At 47.5% G+C, this 23,484-nt stretch overlaps 1 protein-coding gene across 2 annotated transcripts in view; it reads left to right on the top strand.

Moving 5' to 3' along the window:
- The first annotated feature begins 1,239 nt into the window (after window positions 1-1,239).
- The window catches only part of Prdm15 (PR/SET domain 15), a 60,138-nt gene continuing 37,893 nt past the window's right edge, over window positions 1,240-23,484 (top strand). Inside the window, exons 1-6 of one of the 2 annotated variants that reach the window (XM_055614802.1) lie at window positions 1,240-1,293; window positions 13,705-13,750; window positions 14,334-14,427; window positions 16,053-16,206; window positions 18,044-18,296; window positions 22,832-22,933. In XM_055614802.1, coding sequence (XP_055470777.1) covers window positions 13,705-13,750; window positions 14,334-14,427; window positions 16,053-16,206; window positions 18,044-18,296; window positions 22,832-22,933 — 649 coding nt within the window. In that variant the 5' untranslated portion in view covers window positions 1,240-1,293. Of the gene's footprint in view, window positions 1,294-10,904; window positions 11,037-13,704; window positions 13,751-14,333; window positions 14,428-16,052; window positions 16,207-18,043; window positions 18,297-22,831; window positions 22,934-23,484 lie in introns of those variants that run through there. The other variant, XM_055614803.1, reaches the window with a different exon arrangement.

The following is a 23,484-nucleotide window of genomic DNA, read 5'->3' as shown; positions in this document are numbered from 1 at the left end:
AGGTATCCCACACTCCAAGCATCTCTAACTTCCTGCCCCTTAACTAATTCTTCAGCTTTTACTCTGTTGCCCTCAGACATCAATTGTCCTCTCAGGGGCTTCCCACAAATACTTTGACCTATGACATATTGTTTGGCCTCTAAGATCTTCCTCTGAAATCAGGGTGAGGAACTTTTTTATTTTGCATGTATGCAAAACCAGTATCATGTGGATACCACCAGTCTCTTGCCAGCTCAAAAAGTAGCTGGCTTCTTGGGTCAGCCCTATAGTGGCCTGAGTGCCTAGGCAGCTAAATATGGTGAAAATAATCTTGAGGTCACAACTTCCGGGGTGGTGGGGAAGGGTGCTGTAGGACCGGGTGCCCTGACAGTGAGAGCTTTCAGTTAAGTTTGCTTTCATACTCTTGCTCCAAGGCAAGTGCATATCGGCCTCCATGTCTGCCTTAGTCCCAGATTTACACTGGCTTTTCTTACTGTGACCTGTCAACTTTTTCTCCTGTAAACAGCCTGATTTTATTTATACGCTTAGTCCTGTTTCATGTGTAGAGCCCAAGAGAACTGCCCTCTGGGCACTTTAGAATGAGTGATACCAATAAAAGTGGTGTATGGGATGGTGGTGTGTACCTGTTTTAAAAGTGTCTTAAAGTGCAAAGATGTTCCTTGTCCACTCAGTTCACCACACTACCTCCTTCATACACACACACACACACACGTACTCTCAGCTCACTACATTACCACACACTTCCGCCCCCCCTTCCCCCGCCCCATCTTCAGTCCACATATTGTCTGGCCAACTCTCATGGATCATAGCCCCTCTCCCCAGCTTTTTGTCCACTCAGTCCCTTCCCCAGGAACCTCACAGCCTGCTCCAGCAGCTCTCCATACAGTCTCCTATTCTCCATCCACATTGCTAGTTACCCGCTCCCCACACAGGAAGGCAATAATTATCCTCCATCTCTGCAACCACGCATCTCTGTCCCGTCCCTGGTTTTCTCAATTCACGCAGCCGTTTCCTAGGCTCATTGTCCACAAAGCCCCAGTCAGCTCCCACTCCACGGCTCTCAGACCACGCAGTCCGTTATCCCTAACTCCCTGTCCACGCAGTCCGTAGTAGTCTCTCAGTTCCAGGTCTAAGCAGCCCCAGCCCTTGGCCCGCCCCATCTGCCTGCACTGCGTACTACAACTCCCACGATGCTGCGCCACCGCCCCCCCGGTTTCCGGTGCTGCGCAGTTTCCGGAGCGGATCGCAAACTGGAGTCCGGATCCGACCCCGCTCTGCACATTCCACAGGCAGGTAAAGTCCCGGGTCCGTGGCCGCCGCGGCCCCACCGCGCGCCCCCCGCCGCGGCTGGCCGCCCGTGCCCGGCCCCGGCCTGGCCTCCAACCGCGCCCCCCACACCCACCCCGGTCCGGCCGCCGCGCCGCCTGTTCTTTGTTACAGTCGCGGGCGCCGTGGGCGATCGGAGTCAAAACCCGGCTGGATTCCGGAGCCGCTCCGGGATCGCCCGGCGCCCGCCGGGTTCCGCCGCCGCGGGCTTGGCCTTCCCCCTGGGTGCCCAGCCTCAGTCCCGCGCGCACGGCCCGCGCCAACTGCCAGCCGCGCTCCCGGCTCACGTCAACGGGCGCCCGGCCGCCCACTCGCGGGCTCGGCACCCTCCGACCCGGCGCAGGCTGGGGCGCTACGCCCCCGGTGCGCCCAGGCCCAGCGGCCACAGCCAGGCCTTGCGTGGCTACCGGCTTAGCTCCATATAGTCCCTTCCCGGCTAGCCGGCCGCCTTACCCGGTTTTCGGGCGCAGCCCAGGGAGGGGCCTTGATCTCCAGCCCCTTTGGCGTAAAAGAAAGTCCGAGGCTGAGCCATGGCTCTCAGGCCCAGGCGCCTTACTTGTCTCTACCTTTTGGTGGTAGAGTGGCAAGCCTGCCTACTCTCTGGGAAGAGGGTGGACAGGTAGGGACCAGGGCTAGGTGGAGCCTGCTTGCTCCCGAGGTTGAGTTTTGAGAGGGCAGAGGTAGGACACCAGCTCATGGTGGTCGAGCGGACGTTTATCCGGCTGAGCCCTTCTTGCACTGGATGGAGGGCCTCTTCACACATGCTCATAAGCGTCCCCCTCCTCCGAGGTGATTTAAAATGGTAGAAGCAAGTGGAGACACGTGGACCTGTGCCTGAATTTAAAGCTGCCAACGCTTCTTCTAAAAACATGCTAGAGCGGGTCAGAACCCTCAGATAGAGGTGCTTATGCAAAGCCCCAATGTCCTGAAGGCTCTTTAAGGGTTGAACCTCAAAGTCCCTGACTATGAATCTCTCAGGGGCAGTAGCAGGGACAGTACTCCCGGGGAGTGCACTGATATAGTCACTGAGACATGATTCCCTACACACCCCAACCATATTTTGCTTCAAACCTGTCGGCTTGCCACATCTTACCTGCTGCACCTGCTTCCTTAGACTTCCCCCAGAATCACTGCTTACTGTGAAATAAAACCTTTAGATTGGATTATTAAAGGGAAAATGCACCAAATTTTCTCTTTAATGGGGTTTGTTTTTCTGACTGATTAATGCTTTTGTGCAAATGTCAGCAAAGAATATTTCTCTTTGTGGGGCCGACAGGGTAGTTTATCGTTCCAGAAGACAAATAAGTATATTTGACATAAACCACAGCTAGGCAGATGGCAAATGCTTATAATCCCAGCACTCTGGAGGCTGAAGCAGAACTATCTTGAGGTTCAGAAAAGCCTGGGCTGGCCACATAGACAAAATCAGCTACAATTACAAGGCTGTTTTAGAGTGATTACCTTTGAGAAGAACCCCTGTTCCCATGGGATGTTCCCCTGTCTTTTTTTTTTTCCTGAATGGTTATCTGTGCAGAAGGTGGTGAAGACATTGCTACATTTTGCAGGTGTAATGGAGCTTAAAATGGGTCACCACCAGTGCCTTAAAGGTTGCCCAGACTAAGTTTTTCATTTGCAATATGTGGCTGACACCTGTTCAGGATACCTTACCCAGATTGGTTTACCAGGCCGTTTCTGTGGCAGATGTTTGCTGACACCTTTCATACACCCAGGGAGCAATGGAAGAGGTGCAGGAGACATAAGTAGCAATGGTTAGGCAAGAGTGGCAAGGATATAAAGGAGGAAGGCTGCAAGGGTTGGTACATTCAGAACTGAGACCAGAACCATCTGTCTAGGAAGTGATGGCTGAGTGGTAGACAAGCGCTGTAAGGAAATCTAGCCACTTGATGGAGAGCAGAGTGGGCTTAGGCAGACATGTGGCTAGTACAGAGGCCTAGGTGGGAACATAGTTGGGATCTCAAACTAGGAAAGGCCAGTGGACCAGGGTGGAGAAGCATCAGGATGATACTCATGGAGAGCTTTGAGCAGGGCTGGCACAAGGTCTGTGTCCTTAGAGCTGAGCCTGTGGCTGCCTTGGGGAGCCAGAACATCAAAATACGGGCCAGTAGACTCCATCCGAAATCGAAGGAAACACTGAGGAGATGATCCAGCAAATGGCTCCTGTCTTAGAGGCACCATCTGGCCCACAGTCTAGCCATCCTCATGCTGCCCTTCTCATAGGCCATGGGCATGAATGGGACCTGACTGACTCTCCCCTAGAGTCTCCCAGGGCAGGTCTCCCATTGCCCAGGGAAGGGGACTACACTGATCCATTTGTCCTCTGGCTTGGTGTAGCTGTGGCCCTGGAGGATGTCTTGGTCCACAGGTATGGAGTTGGGGGCAGGGGGAGGACGGGACATGAGACGACATGGAGTCACTCCAGCAGCTTGAAGCTCTGCCTAACTGGCATTTTTTTTTTCCTAATTCAGAAGGGTAGTCATGAAGCTCTTGTTCCCTGCTTCCTGTTCCATCTCATCATCCATGTGGCTCTCTTTTCTGGTCTCCCAGGAGAAGAGCCATAGTGGTCATTTATCCCCAGCAGGAGAAATAATAGAGAACCATAATATGCCCTGTGTACTTCCTTGAACCAGCTTCTTAAAAGTAGACCTTTCTTTTGTGCTTGATGATAGTTCAGTGAAGGCCACCACAACTCACCCAGAAGAAATGAGCACAGCCTATGACCCTGTGAAATCATGTCTGATTCAATGAATAGACATACTTGTGTTGCGAGAAGTTACAACAGGGGCGTCAGGAGAGCAATTGCAGGCAGCAGTGTGTAATGTACGGTTTAGGATCTCCAGGGAAGCAGGCAGGAGGGTACAGAGAAGAGGCAGGCTCAGCTTGCTAATGCTTAAAGAGAAGCCGGTTCCTGTGAGTTGAATGTGATCGGGGGCATCCCGTCATGGTGCTTACACTTTAATAACTGCATTTACAAGAGTGACATAAGGATCTATTTTAGAGGTCAGTGAAACATTCATTTTCTGCTCTTTAAACCTGGCCTGATCAGGTAAGCTAGTATTGGAATTGGAAAATGGTAAAACACTTTTGTGGACATATTGGCAGAGAGTGTTATGCCTGGTACGAGGCATCAGATGGCTTCAGTGGTGGGTCCAGATGTAGGGAGGGGCAAAAGCTGCACCACAATTCTGGCTTGGAGGTGGCTTTTGGCTGTGTGCCATATTGGGGAAGGGGACAGTAAAGGAGACACTGCTGAGACATTGAATGCAGACAGGTACAGATGGTGTGGGGTGTCCAATGAAGGAAGCAAAGCAGGAGACTGATCACTGAAGAAAAACATCTGGAATAGGGGGACTTGAGATAGTAGTAGAGGGGGATGGAGCCAGCCCATCTATATAGCCGTCTATATAGGATGTGCTATATAGCCATTTGCATATCAGATATTTACATTATGATTCATAACAGCAAAATTACAGTTATGAAATAGCAATGAAATAATTTTATAGTTGGAGGTCACCACAGCATGAACTGTAATTAAAGAGTCTGAGCATTAGGAAAGTTGAGAACCACTGCCATAGAAGGTGAGGAAATCAGTTTTCCCAGGACTTTTACAGTGGAAGGAAAGAGAAGGTCACACAGGTGACCTCCCTTTGTTTCAGTGTGTGAGCTCTGGGTGTCCTTAGATGCTGCCACAGAGGTGTAATAAGTGTTTCCAGGAGAAAGTGGGGAAGTGTGATTTTGGTGTGTAGCAGTAATGGACTAAGAGAACTTGCAAGGAGAGTGCTGTTAGGCTAGGCCTTAAGAGTAGGCAGGGCTGTCTCAGACATGAACTTAATGGCTGGCTCTTTGATCACCTCCCCCTGAGCGGGGAGCAGCCTGACCAGGCCACTGATGAAGACTACGAAAGACAGTCCTGATGAGACTTGATAGGCTAGGGTCAGATGGAAGTAGAGGAGGTCCTCCACTATCAGTGGACTGGGGAAGGGGCATGGGAGGAGATGAGGGAGGGAGGGAGGGATTGGGAGAGGACGAGGGTGGGGCTACAGCTGGATTACAAAGTGAATGAATTGTAATAAATTTATTAAAAAAAAAAAGAGTAGGTAGGAATTTGACAGATGAAAGGAAGGTTTCTGACTTAGTCTGCTTCCTGGTGAAATGACAGAGTTCCCAGACTAATTTATAAAGAGTGAGACCATATGGAGGCTGTCCCCAGCTGTGTTAGAGGGCACCAGGAAGCCTAAGGTTGGGCATCCTCAGGTTGCCACTCTGGGTGTGGGAGGCTGGGGCATGGGGCCTAGCTTTTAGGCATAGGTCATCTTGCAGTATCATGTGGGAGAACATCACTGGTGGGGCAGTTGGGGCGGGGGGAGACCATGACTGTATAGGCCCATGGGACAGAATAGCATCTTGTGATCCAGTCACTTTTCAGGCCCATCCACTCACCTTCTGATACCATCACAGTGACAATCATATCATAGCTAGGATTTTGAGACCACGTGTACCTTATAGCAGTTCTGGGAGAGGACACAGCAGCAGGTGACATGTAGGCTGGGAAGGGGACCTCAATAAATCCTTAGGAAACATATATAGGTGGATGCCCTGCTGAAGTCCCTCATCCTCTTCCAACCTCTGTCACATGGAGTGGGAGCAGGTTCTGAGTCCCATGAGATCTGATGAGTCTTGTTGGTGAACTTGTATAAACTGGGGTTGAGACCCCGCTTCCTTCTGCTGAGATATGCCCTGGTTCAGGCTCTGTTAGGCATGTTTTTCTGTCTACTGTGGTCTGGGCCTCCACTCATAGTTCTGAGTGCTGATGAAATGCCAGTGTCACAGGAGACATTGGCTGAATGGCATGGCTTGAGGGACAGTACTGAAGCCAAGTGTGTCCTGAGTCTTGAGCAGTGCCAGGGGTATACAGTGAGGACATGATTGGACTTCCCCTGCCTTCTGACTGGGGAGAAGGAACATACCTACTTTGTCAAGAACCTGCCTTTTATTTTTCTGCTGTTTGAAATATGAGTGCTGAGACTACAGCTCTGTGCAGAACCACCACATCCAACTAAGAGGCTGCCTTTGAGAAATGTATTGCCTGTGTCTAGTTCTCTCTGCAGGTCTTGGGCATTTTATAAGTTTGGGGAACACATGTTAATTAGTGATGGCAGGTTTACCTTTTATAGTGATGAATCATAGTGCTGCTTAGTTTAGCTTAGTGCATCATGTTAAGCAAGGTGCTTCTAGAACTCCACCCTCACAGGTTGCCAAAATTTTGCCATCATAACTGGTTGTTCTTTCAAGTTGAAAGAACGCACTACATCAGTTTCCATTGTATGTGGTAGACCGTACACCTCTCTTTTGCTCAGAAATCCTTCTGCAAGAACCAGAAGTGAACATTGGAAACACAGCCTCACCACAGATGAACTAAGAAGAAAGGATAGAGAAGTTAGGAAAGAAAGAGTGGGCAACCTCAATTGAAGAGTTCAAGCTACCAGAATGGCAGGCCCAGCCCTAAGACTTCAGATAATAGGGGCTAAACCACACCTCCTGGAGGGTTCTGGAGGTGGAAGTTGAACACAAGTGCCTTGCTGGCTGGAAAGAAATTAGACATGGTGGTGTGGTGCTAGAAGCTTTAGGCCGTGAGGGTTCTATCTATAACATCTGGCATTCTGAGTGAGATTGCTGTGCCTGGCAGCTTGCTGTGCCTGAAGGTTTAAATATACACACTCAAACCATAACCAGGCTTTTCAGGGAAGCTGCAGGAGATGGACCCAGGAAGCAGAGTGGGAACACAGGAAGCAGCAACAAGAAGAGTAAAGCAAGATTCCAGTGGAGGGAAGGGATGGAATATGTAGGCATTGGAGAAGGGACTCAGTGAAATGAGTAGACATGGGGCTTACCTCATTGGCTTGTCCTTCTAAACAGCTAGGTGAAGCTATGGAGAAAGTGTGTATCTCCCCTCTTTCAGCTGCAGAATCTGCACATAGGCATGCCTGTGGCAAACCCTACACACACTGAAAAAAAAAAAAAAAGAAAGAAAGAAAGAAAGAAAAAACAAGAAAATCAAGTGGAAGAGCAGCCTTATCTTACAGGTGGTAAAGTGAGGCCAGGTGAGCACTGGAACCCCATTGGAAGAAGCTGATGTAAGAGTGGAGCTGGTGAGCAGAGGCTTGTATAGAGACACTGGGCTTTGGGGTGCATGGGGCTAAGAGGAGAGAGGCCCAGAGTACCTTTGTGCCCTGACCCTGGGCCTGGACGTTTGTGGGCTTTCTGAAGAGCAGTACAGATTGCAGGGAGGAAGTTATAGCTTGACCACTGATCACAGCAGAGGCCTATTGTATTTAAGATAGGGACTCTGTCCTCACCTCTGTTTGCATGGATTGTTTTCTCCTGCAGAGGGTCAGGTGGGTGACACTGTGTTCAGCTATGCATCATAGGTGGAGCTGTGTGGGACCTGCTGTGCACCTGCCCTGCTGGCATCTGATCTGTGGTACTCACTTGGGCAGGAGAAGAGTCTAAACTTTAAACATGGGTGAAGAGGTAGATGAAGAGAATGGGACCAACAGAGGGGAGATGAACCTAGGCTGAGAACAAAGTGCTAGGTATAGAAGGGTGGCAGGCACAGTGTGCGGGTGAGTATTAACTGACAGTCTGACAAAATCCAGAATTGCCTGGGAGAGTGGCCTCCAGGTAAGCCTGGGGCGCTTATCCTTGATTGCACTTACTGATGTGGGCAGACTGTGGTCAGGACCATTCCCTGAGCAGGGGTCCTGGACTGTGTAAAAATGGAGGAAGCTAGCTGAGTTTTGGGAAGTATTTATCATTGTTTGCTTCCTGACTGTAGATCGAGTATGAGGTGTGGCTTCAAGCTCCTGCTGTCTTGAATTCCCTAACAAGACTGACTCCTTGAACTATGAGCCAGAATAAATCCTTTCTTGCTTAAGTTGCTTTTGTTAGAGTATTTTATCCTAGCAGCAGAAAAAGACACTAAAACAGGCAGGGACCCTAGAAAGGAACACTTATTAAATGGTGTGAGAAAGCTTTGTGCTCCATAGGAAATGAGCTTAGAAAGCCACAAGGCCAAATATGGGAGCCAGAGCTCAGGTGGCCAAGAGGCACCTGCAGAATTGGTTTTGCTGTTCTTCTGGCATGGATGGCATGCTGGAACCATTCTGCATCTGCGTCTAGGTGCCCACAGGTGTCTGTCTTTGCACAGAAATGGGGTAGGAAACAGCATAGAAGGACATGGTAGTGGGACTAAGAGTAGGAAAACTGTCTGCAGTGGCTTGTAGCAGACCAGAAAGGCACCAAGAATGTATGTGAGGAAACCAAGACCAGAAAAGGGTGATGGTAATCAGTTCCCAGGAACAGCAGTGGCAAACATGCTGGTCTCTGGCATCTAGCTCTGTGTACTAGTTAGTACAGGCTGATTATAGTCCCCTCAGCCTGTCTCATCTCTACCCAGCTAGGCTGATGAGCTGCTGGCCTGCCCTGATCCTAGCAGATCTATTTTGAGACATTCCTCAGGCCTCCAGTGCCTGGTGTGTGACTTGAATGGGGTTTGCAGTGCTACCAAGTATTTAGCTCAGGATTCTCTCTAAGCCAGTGTCTCTCTTTCAGCACCTAGCAAACCTAGATGACAGTACAGAGTTAGGGAAACTGTCCGTTTGCTTTTTCCTTGTACAGATTTCTTCCCTATTGTTTTTAATATAGTCATGAAAGCCTATGCCAATGGGAAGGATGGTCCACTTGTTTAAAGAGAAATCCCCAGGGACTCTACACCAGAGCTGGCTCCCAGATCCTTGAGCTGTGACTGTTCAAGCTAAGATCCATTGTAAGTGAAAAACATGCCCAGACCACCAAGACTTGTGAGAAATTTCTTTTAAAAATGAATTAAAACAAAAACAAAAACCAAACAAACAAAAAACAAAACAAAAAAAAACAAAAAAAAAAAAAAGAAAGAAAAAGAAAAACCTGTGAATTACAGGCATGAGGATGCTTAGGCCAGCTAAGTATGTATGTTTGAATCTTCCAAGATCTTTTTACAGCTGTAAACAGGGTTGACTAAAGTTTCTATGGAGAAGTCCATCATTTAATCCCAGCACTGCAAAAGCAGGAAGATGTCTTGAGTTGGAGGCCAGCTTGGTTTACATAGCAAGTTTCAGGGATACATAGTGAGACCCTATCTCAACAAAACAATACCAAAAAAAAAAGAGGAGGAGGAGAAATTTGATGGAGAAGCAAAAAGACCAGAATGGATGGAGCCATCTTCAAAAAGGCTCTAACAGGAAATAATGAAGCCTCATAGTAAGGCTAGAATGGCAGGCGGTTAAGCTTCTCCTGGGTGGTGTTGGCTGAGCAGCCATTAGGACAGAATAGACAGCCACATAGATACAAACAATGGATTTAATGGTTTATGTTTAAGCAGAGTGTTCTGTAAAGTCCCAGCTGACCCAGAACATGTGATTCTGCTGCCTCAGTCTTGGAATGTTGGATTACCTGTTCACCATGCCCAGATTTGTACTTTTTTTTTTTTTTTTGGAAAGATATGGGATCAGAGTTAATTTTTTGCATGTGATGCCCAGTCATCCCAGCAACATTCATAGAAAAGAAGTCCCACCCTCTTTGACTGAATCACTTCTGTCATTATGGAAGCTTGTCTTAACATGTGTAGGTCTATGTCGAGTTCATGCTGTCTAGACCTCTATCACTATAGCTTCATGGTTAAGCTTGGGGTGAGTAGGCTGAATGTTCCCGCTAATGTGACTGTCTTAATTATTTTTCTGTTGCTGCAATAAAATACCTCACAAAAGTAACCTAAAGGAAAAAGAGCTCATGTTGTCTCACAGCTTGAGGGTATATATAGTTCATCATAGTGGGGAAAGCATGGCAGCAAGAGGTTGAGGGAGATAGCGATGTTGTATCCTCATTCCAGAAGCAGAGTGTGAAGAATGCTGGTGCTCAGCTTGCTTTCTCATTTTATTCAGTCTAGGACCCCAGCCCATGGAGTGGTGCTGCCCACAGTTGAGGTGGGTTTTCCTCCTTCGGTTATCTTAATCTAGATAACGAGGCATGCCCAGAGGTTAACCTAATCTAGACAGTCCCTCTGAAACCTCTTAGGTGATTCTAGATCCTGTCACTTTGAGCATGAATATTACCACTGTACTTGTCACCTGGGTCAGGCTGTGTCCCTAGCATCCTGTGTCAATACTAGGGAAAGTATACTTAGAGTCTACCTTCACTTCTGTCCCCAACTGGTTAGATTCAGGGGGTTCTTGACAATCTCTTAGACACTCACATTGCATTTTGTTTTCTTAGAGAGCTATGGTGGCCCTCTGTCACTATAGCCGTATTTAGTTGGTGTGCAATAGCTATGGGCCAAGTTTGGGCTGCAGCTGAGTCAGCTGGAGAGTGCAGAAAACCTTCGGGGCCCCAGCCAGCTTCTGAGTAGGTGTCAGGCAGAACAAGTACTGCTACTGCTTCCTGGACCATGGAACATGCTCTAAAACATTAGAGAAAGGCAGTTTTCTCTCAAAATTTTAATCCCCCCCCCCTTTTTTGCATAAAATTGCGCTTTCTGTAATTCCTTCTTTGGGGATTTCCTTCTCATTTTTGGTTTTCAGATAAGCTATTCCTGTAGAGCCCAGACTGACCTTGGACTCACAACCCTCCCCTCCCTCGGCCTGCTTTGGGGATCATAGGTGAGTGTTACTACACCAGCACTGTTCTGTTAATGTGTGAGGGTCATAGACATCTGGGGATGGGGGACTTGCGCAAAGGAGCACTCATGGCACATTAGTGGATGAGAGCAAACTTTGAAAATGCACATCAGTGCATGTGACCTCTGCTTAGAAAAAGATTCTAGAGCCTGCACTACGGGGACCAGATACTTCTAAAAAAGAATAATGCACAGGTCTCTTGTGTTAAGCACCATGGAACTGACCAGCTTAACAGCATTTTTTTGTGCTCTCACTTTCTTCTCACGCCAGCAACTAAAGATTCTGGGCTTAGGGCTCCTGTCCTTGCACTACTTGCAGATATGGAGTTGGAGAGTGGGCTGCTGCCCTAGGGAGAAGCATCATACCTCTGTGCAGCTTCAGGCTCCATAGCAGAACAAAGTAGATTCTTTTTCTCCTGCTCCACTCTGATTAACTTTGTTTGCTGTGTTCTGTGTCCTGCTGTGATCTAGCTGTGGTTTGTGGTGGCCTCTTGTTACCTGGTTTGATTGCGGAGCCCTCTGACCTGAGTGTAGCTGGTGGGTAGACTGGTTACCTGGTGTGGTGCACAGGCCCTCAGGCTCTTGTAACACATACGTGTCACCTGGATGCTGCTTCTTGTGTATTTTACATTCCCCACTCCTCCCCGCCCGGCCCATCCCCCCACCCCCAGCAAAGTTTTTTTGTCGGTTAAAAGTTGGTTCCCAGCTGATGGTACTAGTGGCTCATGGCAGAACATTTAGGAGAAGGAACCTAATGAAAGAAAGTTTGGTCATTAGGGAATTGCCCTCATAGGGGACATTTGCTTCTCGCTGCCATGAAGAGGGTAGCTGAGCTCACCCTACATGCTCCTACTGTGATGCTGTGCCTTCCACAGGCCTCTAGCCTGCAGTGCCAACCACAGACTAAATCCCCTGAAACTGAGCCAGTCCCTCCTTACCTTCTGCTCAGTGACCAGCCACTGTCCCCATCCTGGGTTAGTAACCACTCCACATGGTACCCACCTGCCAAGAGTCCTAAGAGACCAGGCAGAAGCATGGAACTGGGTTAGAGTTAGTAGGCCAGCTTCTAGCTTAGATGGAATTCCAGAAAAAGAAAATGTTTTGCTGAGTTTGAGTCTTAATGTGCCTGGTTGTTTTAAGTATTTTTAAGCAACATGGAAAACTTTCAACTTGAAAAGTCACCTCCCTGGATTCTGTAATAGCTCCTTTCGTCTCCCATCCTGATGCTTGGCCTTTTCCTTCTTTGCTTAGTAATAGCTCATTCAGCCACTCTGAAATTTCACTGGGCCTTTATCCTACCTGTGTTCTAATGTTAAAGTTGCTAGGATTGGGATGGGTTTGGAGAACAAGCGAGACCAACATTCAGGAAGTGTTTATTAGCTTGCATTCTTTCCTGAGACAGAGAGGCAGAGTAATCCAGTGGCAGGAAGGATGTGGGGTTGGGAGGATTGTTAGGTGAGAGACACTAGGTGTACCTCACTTTATGTTTTTCCCCAAACTGAATGAAGATGGTGTTTTCATATCTTATAGCTTAGGCATCTAGTATCCCAGAATAAACAACATCTGCATCATCCTGTCTGAAACACATGCTTGGAATAGAATTGGTCTGTGGTCCACTACCTGCTATGGAGATGGCTTTTGAGGCAACCTTCAAAGGATGAATGGGAAATAGAAATAGCTTGACAAAGGGCTTTGTGGGACCATGGTGTGTGTCAGACACTACTTATTACCCACCCAGGGGTTAATGGGACATTGGCACAAGCTAGATACTGAAGGACAGGTTATAGTAGAAATGAATGTCTGCAAAGAATTCACAGCCCAGAGAGGGAGTGGCAGTAAAAAAAAAAAAAAAAAAAAAGGCTTCTAAACTACAGCATATGTTTTAAAATACAATATATAAATGGCAGCTGCTATGAAACAAGGGAGAGCGGAGTTCATGAAGGCCCCTTAGTCATGAGGTCATTCATATTACTAGCCAGGTGTGTGCCTTTAATCCCAGCACTTAGGGAGAGGCAGAGGCAGGTGAATCACTGAGTTGGGAGGCCAGCCAGGTCTACAAAAGGAGTCCAGGACAGCCAAGGCTACACAGAGAAACCCTGTCTTGAAAAACAACAACAACAACAAAAGAAAAAGAAACATTATTACTTTGGATGAGAACTTGTTTAAAGTTAAAAATAAGGATTTATTGAAAACACTGTTTTCTGTTCCTGTACAGGATTGAGGAGTCTTAAAAGAGTAAAAAAAAAAAAAAAAAAAAACTGTAAAAACTCCTGAGGAGCTGAAGAAATGGTTCAGTCAATTAAGTGCCTGCCAGGCTAGCATGAGGACCTGAGCTCTATCCTCAGTACCCACATTTTAAAAGCTAGGTTTATGCCATGTACTTGTAATCCCTACACTGAGGAGGTGGAGACAGGGTCTCTGATGCTCTCTGGCCAGCCAGGTTAGCCTAGTTGGCAAACCCCAGGTTCCAGGGGAAGTTCCTGTTTTGGAGAACTAGGGGGATGGCTCCAGGAGATTGACACCTAAGGGTGACTTTGGCCTTGACACACATATGCACACAAGTGTATGTGTACCTATATGCATAGGAAAACCCACATATAAACTATGTTGTAAAAGCTCACTATTTATGGGGTTCTCTTGTATCTTGGCAGATGTCAGCAATGGCTGAAGATGGCAGTGATGAGATCATGTTTATCTGTAAGTAACCAATAGACATGTCTAGGGCCAGCATGATAGGATTCACACTTCCTGTCTAGGCAAAGCTACATCCATCTTTTGTTTTATAGCACAAACATGTACTTCTTTTGAGTGTGTAATTTGCTGACTTGCTTTGAGAGCCTGGGTGTTATCTGTCTGCTGTAGTGCTGTGGCCTCAGGCTACTTCTCTTCAGGACTCTCAGTAGGGGCATATGGTTAGGTGATCCCTTCTCAGAAATTCACCCAAGGTTTAGAAAGAATGAAGGGTACAAGGTTTAGGGTAATGGGTTATTACTATACTGAATCCTGATCTTCCTAACCGTGGAGATGATATGTGGGGTTTGAAAGTGTCATAGATTGGTGTTCTTGGGAAGGGGCTTTTGCTTGGCATTCTGTGCTTTCAGGAGCACTAAGAGGTGACTTTTGTGACAGGCCTCCTGTCTGTTGTATCCTTGCTTGTCTTTGTGTTAGCACAGATGTCTCATGAAGCTCATTGCATTAGGGTCCCCTTTCCCAGGTTTGTGGTCTTGGGTTTCTCTTTCCCTGGATATTGTCCCCTCAGACACTCATTGTCTGTTCACAGGGTGTGAAGACTGCAGCCAGTACCATGACTCAGAGTGTCCTGAACTAGGACCTGTGGTTATGGTCAAGGACTCCTTTGTGCTGAGCAGGGCAAGGTGAGTACCTAAGTTTCCACAGCAGCCCTGTCTATGAAGAGGGGCTCTCTGCTTGTCTGCTGTGGCCAGAGTACAGAGGCCCCATGTGTCTGCAGATAGAAGGAGGCTCAAGAGCCAAAATTAGAGACTGGGGGTGGGGGTGGGGGTGACTGTCTCTCAGGGAGCTGGGTACTTTCCCACTGGGATGAGTTAATTGTTCCAAAGCATGAGGGTGTGTTTCTTTGATGTAGTCAGGGACCTCAGGAGACTGGGCTGTGCCAGCCTGGACTTCTCATCAATTTATGTATGTATTGAGCAAAAGTGGCCAAATTTGCCAGGTGGTGGTAGTACACATCCATAATCTCAGTACTCAGGAGGTAGAGGCAGGTAGATCTTTGTGAGTTCGAGGCCAGCCTTGTCTACAGAGCAAGTTCCAGGACAGCCAGAGCTACACAGAGAAACTCTTGTTTCATAAAACCAACCAACCAACCAAACAAACAAAAACAAAAAAGGCCAAACTATAGATCTGTCTGTTGAGTTTTATCTGTGTCCTGAATCTAGGCCTCTATGGACAGGTATGTACTAGGATGGAAAGGGTAAAAGTTCTGGACAGGTAGTCCAGGGAACAAATGAGGCAGCTATAGCTACAAGGAAAAACAAAGCTTGCAGATGTATTGAGGCACCTTAGTAGCCAGGCATTGCTCTGTAGACCTTCAAAGATCTAGTATAAGAGCCCATAGGCTGCTGCCATGTAGTAGCCACTTAGAACAAGTGTTCTCTCTCTGGACCTCAGTAGCCTGAGACATAGAGAACCTAAGTCATCTCTGTGAAGCTCTGGTGGTGCCTGACTAAGGCTGATGCTAAACTAATAATGCTCAGTGTCTTATTACTGTTTGGAAATCTCCCATCTGGTGCCTACCCATGTTTATTTATCTTTATTTGTGACTTATGTTTTCAAAATATTTTTGCCCAAAGTAGAGAGCTGATCAGCTCCTCTGTGGGGCCAAGATGCCAACTGCCCATCAAGATCCAGCTGAAGACATTGGGTGCATAGCCAGAGCCCTTGGTCATTGACTCTTCCTTTTTAGCCCTGCCTCTGCCTATCCCCAGTGGGGATGGTATACCTCTGCTTCTGAATATGTCTCCCACTGGCCCAAGCTTCACCCATGCTGAGGTCCCAGCTCATGACCTCCTTGTCCAGCATTTTCTTTGACCTTCTAGTCTGGGTAATGATGTCACATCCTCAAGGAAGCAAGTCGAGCCCACTCAGACCAGAGCTCCTTTGCTGGTCTTTAGCATGTACAAAACACCTCACCATGCTCTGTGCCCCCCTCCTTTTTTTCTCTTCCTCCACCTTTCTCTACATACTAGGTCTGATTCAGTTACTGTACCTCAGCACCCATACACTAGGAATGTGAGGTCAGCATTGTCTTGTGGGGCTTTAAGTGTGTTGCTTAGTGTATGGGCTCTGGGTCCTCAAAAGCCTAGCCCAGTCCTGTTCTCCTGTAGAGGGAGAGCTTCAATTCTGCTCCCTGATAAAGTGCATCTTTGAAGCATGATGGTCAGTGAGGGAGCTTGTAGGCACTGCATTGCTCTGGTCAGTGGGAGAGCGGCCAGGGCCTCCTTGAGACTCCTTCTACTTCCAGGTCCTCCCTTCCCTCTAACCTGGAGATCAGGCGCCTGGATGATGGGGCTGAAGGTGTGTTTGCAGTAACCCAGCTAGTCAAGCGCACACAGTTTGGTCCGTTTGAGTCCAGAAGGGTCGCCAAGTGGGAGAAAGAATCTGCATTTCCTCTGAAGGTAAAAGCTGCAGGGGCAGGGGCTTCATGGCCCCTTCAGAATCAGGGGCTGTGTGACCCCTGGTGGGAGTGGGGTGAGGACCACTGAGTGGTGAGGATTTGAAATACTGGAGAATTCTTTCCTTTGCTTCAGTGTACTTTATGTCACAGAGCGTGAGAGTTAAGGCAGTCCCTACTAACTTGTAGATCTTTAGAGAGTACATTTAGGAACAGATAGGAGTGACCCCATGCTAAAGGAACTCCTCTTCCCCAGCAGGTGCTGGGGCTGCAGCACAGTGATGGTCTCTGTAGCTTCCTGCATGGTGTGACATTCTCACTTATGTGTGTGTTGCACGAAGCTCTCAGAAATTGGGTGACAGCATAGGGCTTGGCAGCTGCACAGAGCACATCTGGCTGAGGGAGAACGGGTATTTCCAACTTAGATATAACACCAAAAACAAAACAAAAAACAAAGTGGATGTCAGTTACAGAGATGGCGGAGGATATAAAGTGAACCTCAGGAAGCTACTAAGGCTGAGGAGGCTCAGACATGGGACAAGCCTTCAGAAACAGTTTAGACATAAACAAATGAGGGCTGAGTTGCTCCTCAGCTCTAGGGACTGTGTGCTTCTCTTTGAGACCCAGAAGAGGCAGCCACCAGTCTTAGATGTTGTAGTCTCAGAGTTTGGCACTCTTGGGATATTTGAGCTTGTGGGACAGACTTTAGCCAAAGAGGAAAGACGCTTGATAATAGACACAGAAGGAAAAGTGTGAGGAAAGCAGAAAGAAAGATTCTGTGCTAAGGAATGATGGCAGAGGGCTAAATCTGAGCCTAGAAAGGCAAGTGGCTTAGTGTCTGCCCTCTGTGGGCCCAGGTTATGGGTAAACACTGGTGCCAGTACATGGCTGGAGAAGGTCCTTCATGCCTGTTTGACTTCCTTCTACCTTCTCAATTCTAAAGGTTATTTTTCAGGTATCAACTTGTTCTTCGCTCTGAGCACCTGCATGTCCCAAGGGACATGTCCTGTGTCCCTGAGAGGAAGGTGGAAATGTGTCTTCCACACCCACTAGGGTTCACTGGGCACCTGTTGGCCTCCCAGGTTTTTTCTGTATTGAGGGCTGTGCCCTAATAAGGGTCTGTTCAGGAAAAACTTGGCTGTGGGGCAGGGTCCTTGAGGAAGCAGTTCTCACAGAATGAGAACAGATTCTATGCCTATGCTAACTCAAAGTTAAAGACACTAAAGGCTCTCCCTGCCCTGTCCTCAATTAACCCTGAAGATTTAGTGATGTCCTGAAGACTGGGGCTAGCTCACCTGGACTGAAGAACTCTGCTGATGTTGTGCTTGGAGCAGAACCAGGAGAAGAGTTCCAATATTTGGGTTTCCACATGAGCCATGGGGAGAACTCAGGTGTCTCATTCCCAAGAAAACTTGAGAGGAAAGCTCTTTGTTATTATGCTGAATAGGAGGAGAGCTCTAGATCTTCATGATGCCTAGAGGAGAGCCCAAGATTCCCTTGATGCTTGGACAGGAGGAGAGCTCACAGTCCCCTTGAAGCCGGCATAGGAGGAGAGCTCGGGGTCTTCTTGATTCTTGAACAGGAGAACTCAGGTGTCTTAGTTCCCACCTGGCTTACAAATAGTCCTTGGATACGCCAGTGATGAGGGACCTGTTGCATGTCTTCAACTTCCTCTTTTTTGTGACCAGTCTGACCCATCTAAGCCACAGAGTCATTCTCTTAATCCCCTGGCCATGGTAGACAGCTTGTCAACAGGTCTTATCAGAAGCATTATGGTCTTCCCATGGTCCTATGCCACAATGATAAACTGGTGGGTAACCAGCCTCTGGCCCTCCCATCAGGTATTCCAGAAGGACGGGCATCCTGTGTGCTTCGACACTTCCAATGAGGATGATTGCAATTGGATGATGCTGGTGCGACCAGCACTGGAGCCTGGGCACCAGAACCTGACAGCCTACCAGCATGGCAGTGACGTGTATTTCACCACCTCAAGGGACATCCCTGCAGGCACTGAACTGCGTGTGTGGTATGCTGCCTTTTATGCCAAGAAGATGGATAAGCCAATGCTGAAGCAGGCCTGCTCCAGCGTTCAGGGTACATCCTGTTTCCTCCTTAGGGCGGCCCCTTGCCAGAGATGTTAATGAAGATGCTGGGTGAGCAGCTGGGGCAGGGGAGGTGGAGTGGAATTGGTGTAGTACTTGTTCCCCATGCCTGGGCATATGGAGTAACAGACAATGCTCACCTAAATCTTGGGACCCATGCAGGTGAGAAATGGTTCCTCTCTGTCTTTCGGTGATTGAAGCACTTGGGTATAATACAGGCTAGCACTTGTTCTGATCTAAGAGTTCCCACATGGCCTGTGCTGTAAGGAAGCAGTTTATTCCTGTGAGGCCAAATCATGGTATAGAAGGTGAGGCCCAGGACAGGCAGAATGACAATGTAGAACAGTGATTCTCAACATTCCTAATGATGGGATCCTTTAATATAGTTTCTCATGCGGCAGTGACCCCCAACCATAAAATTATTCTTGTTGCTACTTCTTAGCTGTAATTTTGCTACTGTTATGAATCATAATGTAAATATTTCTGTTTTCCGATGGTCTTAGGTGACCCCTGTAGAAGGGTTGTTCATCCCCCAAAGGGGAACTTATATGTTGAGAACTGCTGGTGTAGAAAGTGAGGGAGCCAGGGACAGGCTGAGTGATGGTTTGTCTAGAAGGTGAGGGAACAAGAGACAGGCCAAGTGACAATGTAAAAGGTAAAGCCCCAGGGCAGGCCAAGTGACAGTGTAGAAGGTGCGGTGAGGGAACAGGTCATGTCACAGTTCAGAAGGTGAGGGAACCAGGACTGGAACAGCAGATCTGGTTGCTGTGCTGTCAGTGTGCCAGTGTTGCCACTGTGCTCCTCCTCAAGTCTGGTTCATGAGCATGTGTGTAGGTGTGTGCCCATGCAGAAGTGTGGTATGTCTGGACAGATGCCTTGGTGTGTGCATGGGTGCCTTCATGTGTGTACATACGTGTTTATTTATCAGCCTGTGTGCAGATACACAGTGCACATTTTGTATGCATATAGACGTATAGGCTTGTGTATGTCTGAGTATATGGATCCATGAGAATTACATGTGTATTTGTATGTATAGGCATGTGGGAATTTACATTTTTGTTCAGATGCACAGGTGTGTATACATGAGTGTGTACAGACCCATAAACATAAACATATTTTAGTATGTGTACAGGCATGTAAGCATGTACGTGTGTGCACAGATACACAGGTGTATACCTATGTAAATTTTTAGGTTTGTGCCTGTGTGTGCTCAAATATACAAATATGTGCATATGCTTGTGTGTACATACACATATAGGATTGTGCATGTGTATACATAGCAAAGGTATACGTATGTGTTTGTGTGTGTACTGATGCATATGTAGTTTTGTGTGGAAGAATCATTTGAATGAGCCATCAGATTGAGGATCTCCTGTTGGAGAAGCCTTCGCTGCAGTGCCTGCCCTGCTAACCTTGGTCTCGCGGTAGCAGCCTTGCTCGCTGTTGTTGTTTTTGTCACAAAGCATGTCATCATCGAAGTGATACAATGACTCTGCTTCTGACCCCAGATATAGTGACCTCTCATGAAAATGGCATCATGTGGTACAGAGGCCTCAGAGGGCACTTCCTAACATTTTACAGGTGGAAGTTCTTAACACAGAGGACTTTCTGGCCTGTCCTATATTTCTAGTCAGTTGAAGTTGTGAGGATTGGAAGAGCCTGGGTATGTGTCCTGGAGCCAGCCTCATAAAGTGGCACAAAATGGAGCCAGGCGCAGATATGGCTTCTCCCAGCTCTGGAGCCTAGAAACATTTCACTATGGCTTGGCACATACTTGTAAGTGGTACAAATCACTGGCTTCTGTCAACCAGGTGGTTGGCTGGAGTCTCCATGTCTTTCTACCTCTGGGGCACTCACCTAGCCCTCTCAGGCTGGCTGCTGCTAGCATATACTCCCTTATTGTAGAAAAATTTATTAAGTCAGAGCTTTTCTATTCACCTGGTCTAGTTCCAAATAATTGGGATAGAGACCTGTTGATTTGTTCAATAAGCTTTAAGCACAATAACTGGGCAGGTCTTCTTTATGTTAATTTCTAGGCAAGTCTGACTACTTTTAGCCACATGCCCCAAGTTACTTGCCAATATTGGTCCTGTCTGGCTATATCTGCCCCATCAGGCCACGTCCATTTCCATCTTCTTATTCTTCCTTCTTTTCTGCCTCGTGGTCCCTATCTGAGACCCCAAACCCAGGAATGGAAGCCCTGCCTACCTCTCTTCTACGCAGTTACAGGCTGTCCAGTCTTTTTATTAACCAGAGATAATTAGGGAGCAAAGTTTACACAACATATATTAGTGTATATGAGAATGAACTCATCTGTACTGGAACCAGATCTCGGGGCCCAGAATTTAGAATCTGAATACATAGAGCACCCGGCCAACCTCCAATACTCCCCTGGACTTACCCACTGGCTGCTTAAGTGGCACCTTTCCCACTGGCTGTTTAAGAGGCTAGCTACCTCCCTGACCACTCATCTGTCCTTTCCCCAAGTCCCTCCACAGTACCCTCACAGAGCTTGGGCTATGTGCTGGATGCATCCCCCAGCATAAGCCAGGCATTGCAGCCTTCCTTGCCCACCTCTTAAAAACCCACAGAGAGCAAGGCCTATAAAGAGAGGTGAGAAGTGTCTAGAAATCATTCTAGATGATTCTAGTTCCCTGGTTGGACATGAGAAGGACGGACTTTGCGTTCTGCTTATCTCTGCTGGGCCTTATGTATGCACCAGAGAGTTTGTTACCCCAAGATGGAGTGGGCAAGTCTTGTAGACATCACTTTGTCCTCACCCTAGGTGGGCCCGTCCCCAGGAGCTGCACTGTGCCCAGGCTTTAAGATGAGCACCGGCCAGGAAGGCCCATTCTTTTCCTGGCCCTTTTACATTTTCTTTAGATGAGCATCTCTATTATACAAGTCAATCAGTTTGTAGATCTGTAGACTCAGGTCCTAAATACAGATGGTATCTAACTTCTGGTGGTTAAATTTGATGATTTTTTTTTTTTTAACTTTATGATAGCATTTGCTAGGAAATCTTTACTATAAGCTTTGGTCTTCCCTCAGCCTGTGATGGGTGGTGGTGTTCTTTTGAGGCTGGGTAGCTACAGCTCTCAGTGGCCACATGACCACCAGGAGAACAGCTCATATTACTCACTGTCACAGCACTGTGAGTTGAGGAACATATGCTTAAAGAAAACAGGTTTCATCCTGCTGTAACATTAAGGGTGGCTTGCTTTCCTTCCAAGGGCATGGCCAGGCAGGTGGAGGAGGGAACATGGACTCAGAATCAATCACCCTTCTAATGAGAAAGACAGAAATTAACATATTCTAGACCCTGAGAAGCCATGTCACACCCACAGTCTGGCCACTCTGTCTCACTCTGCTGGCTTTGTGACTAGCGTTTTCTAATTTTCAAACCAGTTTCCATGTTAAGCTCACCATGTTGAGTGCCCACTTCAGGTGATCTCAACAGGTGTATATATGCAAGTGTGTGACTCTACCATAGTCTGCTGTGAAGCAGCCCATCCTCCCTTCCCTCCTGACTTCCCCCTCTGTGACCTGCCCTAAGTTAAGCTGCTATATGTACTGCTGGACTTTTCAGTCTGTATGCCTGCTCTTCTATTACCTGGTTTATCCTATGCTCACATCTAAAGCCCTCTTTCTCAGTCTGTCAGTGTTGCTGTGGATGCTGGCTGTGTCATGTCGCGTGGCTTAGACATTTTCCTATGTTTGGAAAAGTCAGTTGGCACTTAAGGACTTATCTGCTGGCTATTGTCTGTTATTTTTTTCTTAAAAATTCTTACCTTGTAAAGTTACCTTTTGCAAATCTTGTGTCATCATGACTGCCTGGTCCTTCAACGAGAAGACTTTACTCAGTGTCAGAGCAGCAGATGTCCTCAAGTTCTCATGTGAATATTGTAGGAGATGGTAGGCCACTTAGATGAAAGGAAGCCCATCCTATTGTCCAAGAGCTCCTTTCTGAAGACTATCTTAAAATGTGTGTGTATTTGTGTGTGTGTGTGTGTGTGTGTGTGTGTGTGTGTGTGTGTGTGTGTGTATGTGTATGTGTATTGCTACAGGTAGAATAAAGGTAAAACATTCTACCTCTGAGCTACATGTCCAGCCCCCTTTTAAAAAATCGTTTGAGACAGGGCCTTATTAAGCAGCCAGTTTGTCTTTAAACTTGTTCTTGGACCAGAGGAGGCCTTGGAATTCCACTCTTTTGTCCAACCTACTAAGTAGTTGGTATTACAAGTCTATATAACCAGGCCTAGCTCAAGTGTGGGTCTCTTAGGGAATATGAAGGGATCAGGTTGCACAGGGCCACTGGGCATCTGCTGACAGGACTCACCTGTGGTGGTAGAAGGGATACCGTGTCTGCGTAGCTTTCTCATCTGTAAAATGAGGATAAACTTCTTCAGTGCCTTAGGAACTGAGGACAGTGCTCCTGAGTCTGTGTGCATCCTTATCCTTGTCAATCACCTAGGGGACAGGCTGTACTCTGCTTAGTGACTAACCCTTCTGTTTTGTGTCTTGCAGCTGCCGGCACCCCTGAGCCCAGTGTTCCCGTGGAGCCTGAGCGTGGCCAGTGGGTGTGTAAGGTGTGCTCCAATACCTTCCTGGAGCTTCAGCTCCTGAACGGTAAGTAAAAGTGGTAAATGGGGAAGACAGATTATTGTGTTAAGCTTTTTCATCCCTGTTGGCATATGCTCATAGTTGTCAGGCTTTATATGTCTGCCCATTGCCCACAGTGAGTTTCTGCTTAGAGTTCCTCTCCTTGGCCCGAACCTCCTTACTGTCCTGCTGACCAGACTCTGGATATGGTGGACACAAGCAAGGGTTAGAACCCATGACTGTCTCTTGTAGTCCTGCCTATTTTCTGTATTTGTTAGTCTTCTCCTGTCTGTCTTTAGGACATCCTGTTACCTTAGGCTCTCTTACTAGTTGAAGGTGGCCAGGGAAAAATCTACTCCATTCCTTAGTTATACAGTATCCTGGGAGCCTCTCTGGTAGGCAGTAGAGAAAGATGCCAGTCACATAAGCTACAAGGAAGCTAGGTGTGAAAGCTATGACCTTTGTCACATACAGAACATACTTAGGGGCCAAATCCCAAGGGAACAACTGGTTTGCAATTTCAAGGATGTGACAGAGATTGCTGGGTTTTGCTCTTGTAGCCTGAGCAAATCAGTGAT

Source organism: Psammomys obesus, unplaced genomic scaffold (genome assembly GCF_907164565.1).
Source record: "Psammomys obesus unplaced genomic scaffold, mPsaObe1.curated_primary_1811, whole genome shotgun sequence".
NCBI lineage: Eukaryota > Metazoa > Chordata > Mammalia > Rodentia > Muridae > Psammomys > Psammomys obesus.
Note: the sequence above shows the minus strand (reverse complement) of the source record. Positions and strands in the feature narration are given on the sequence as shown.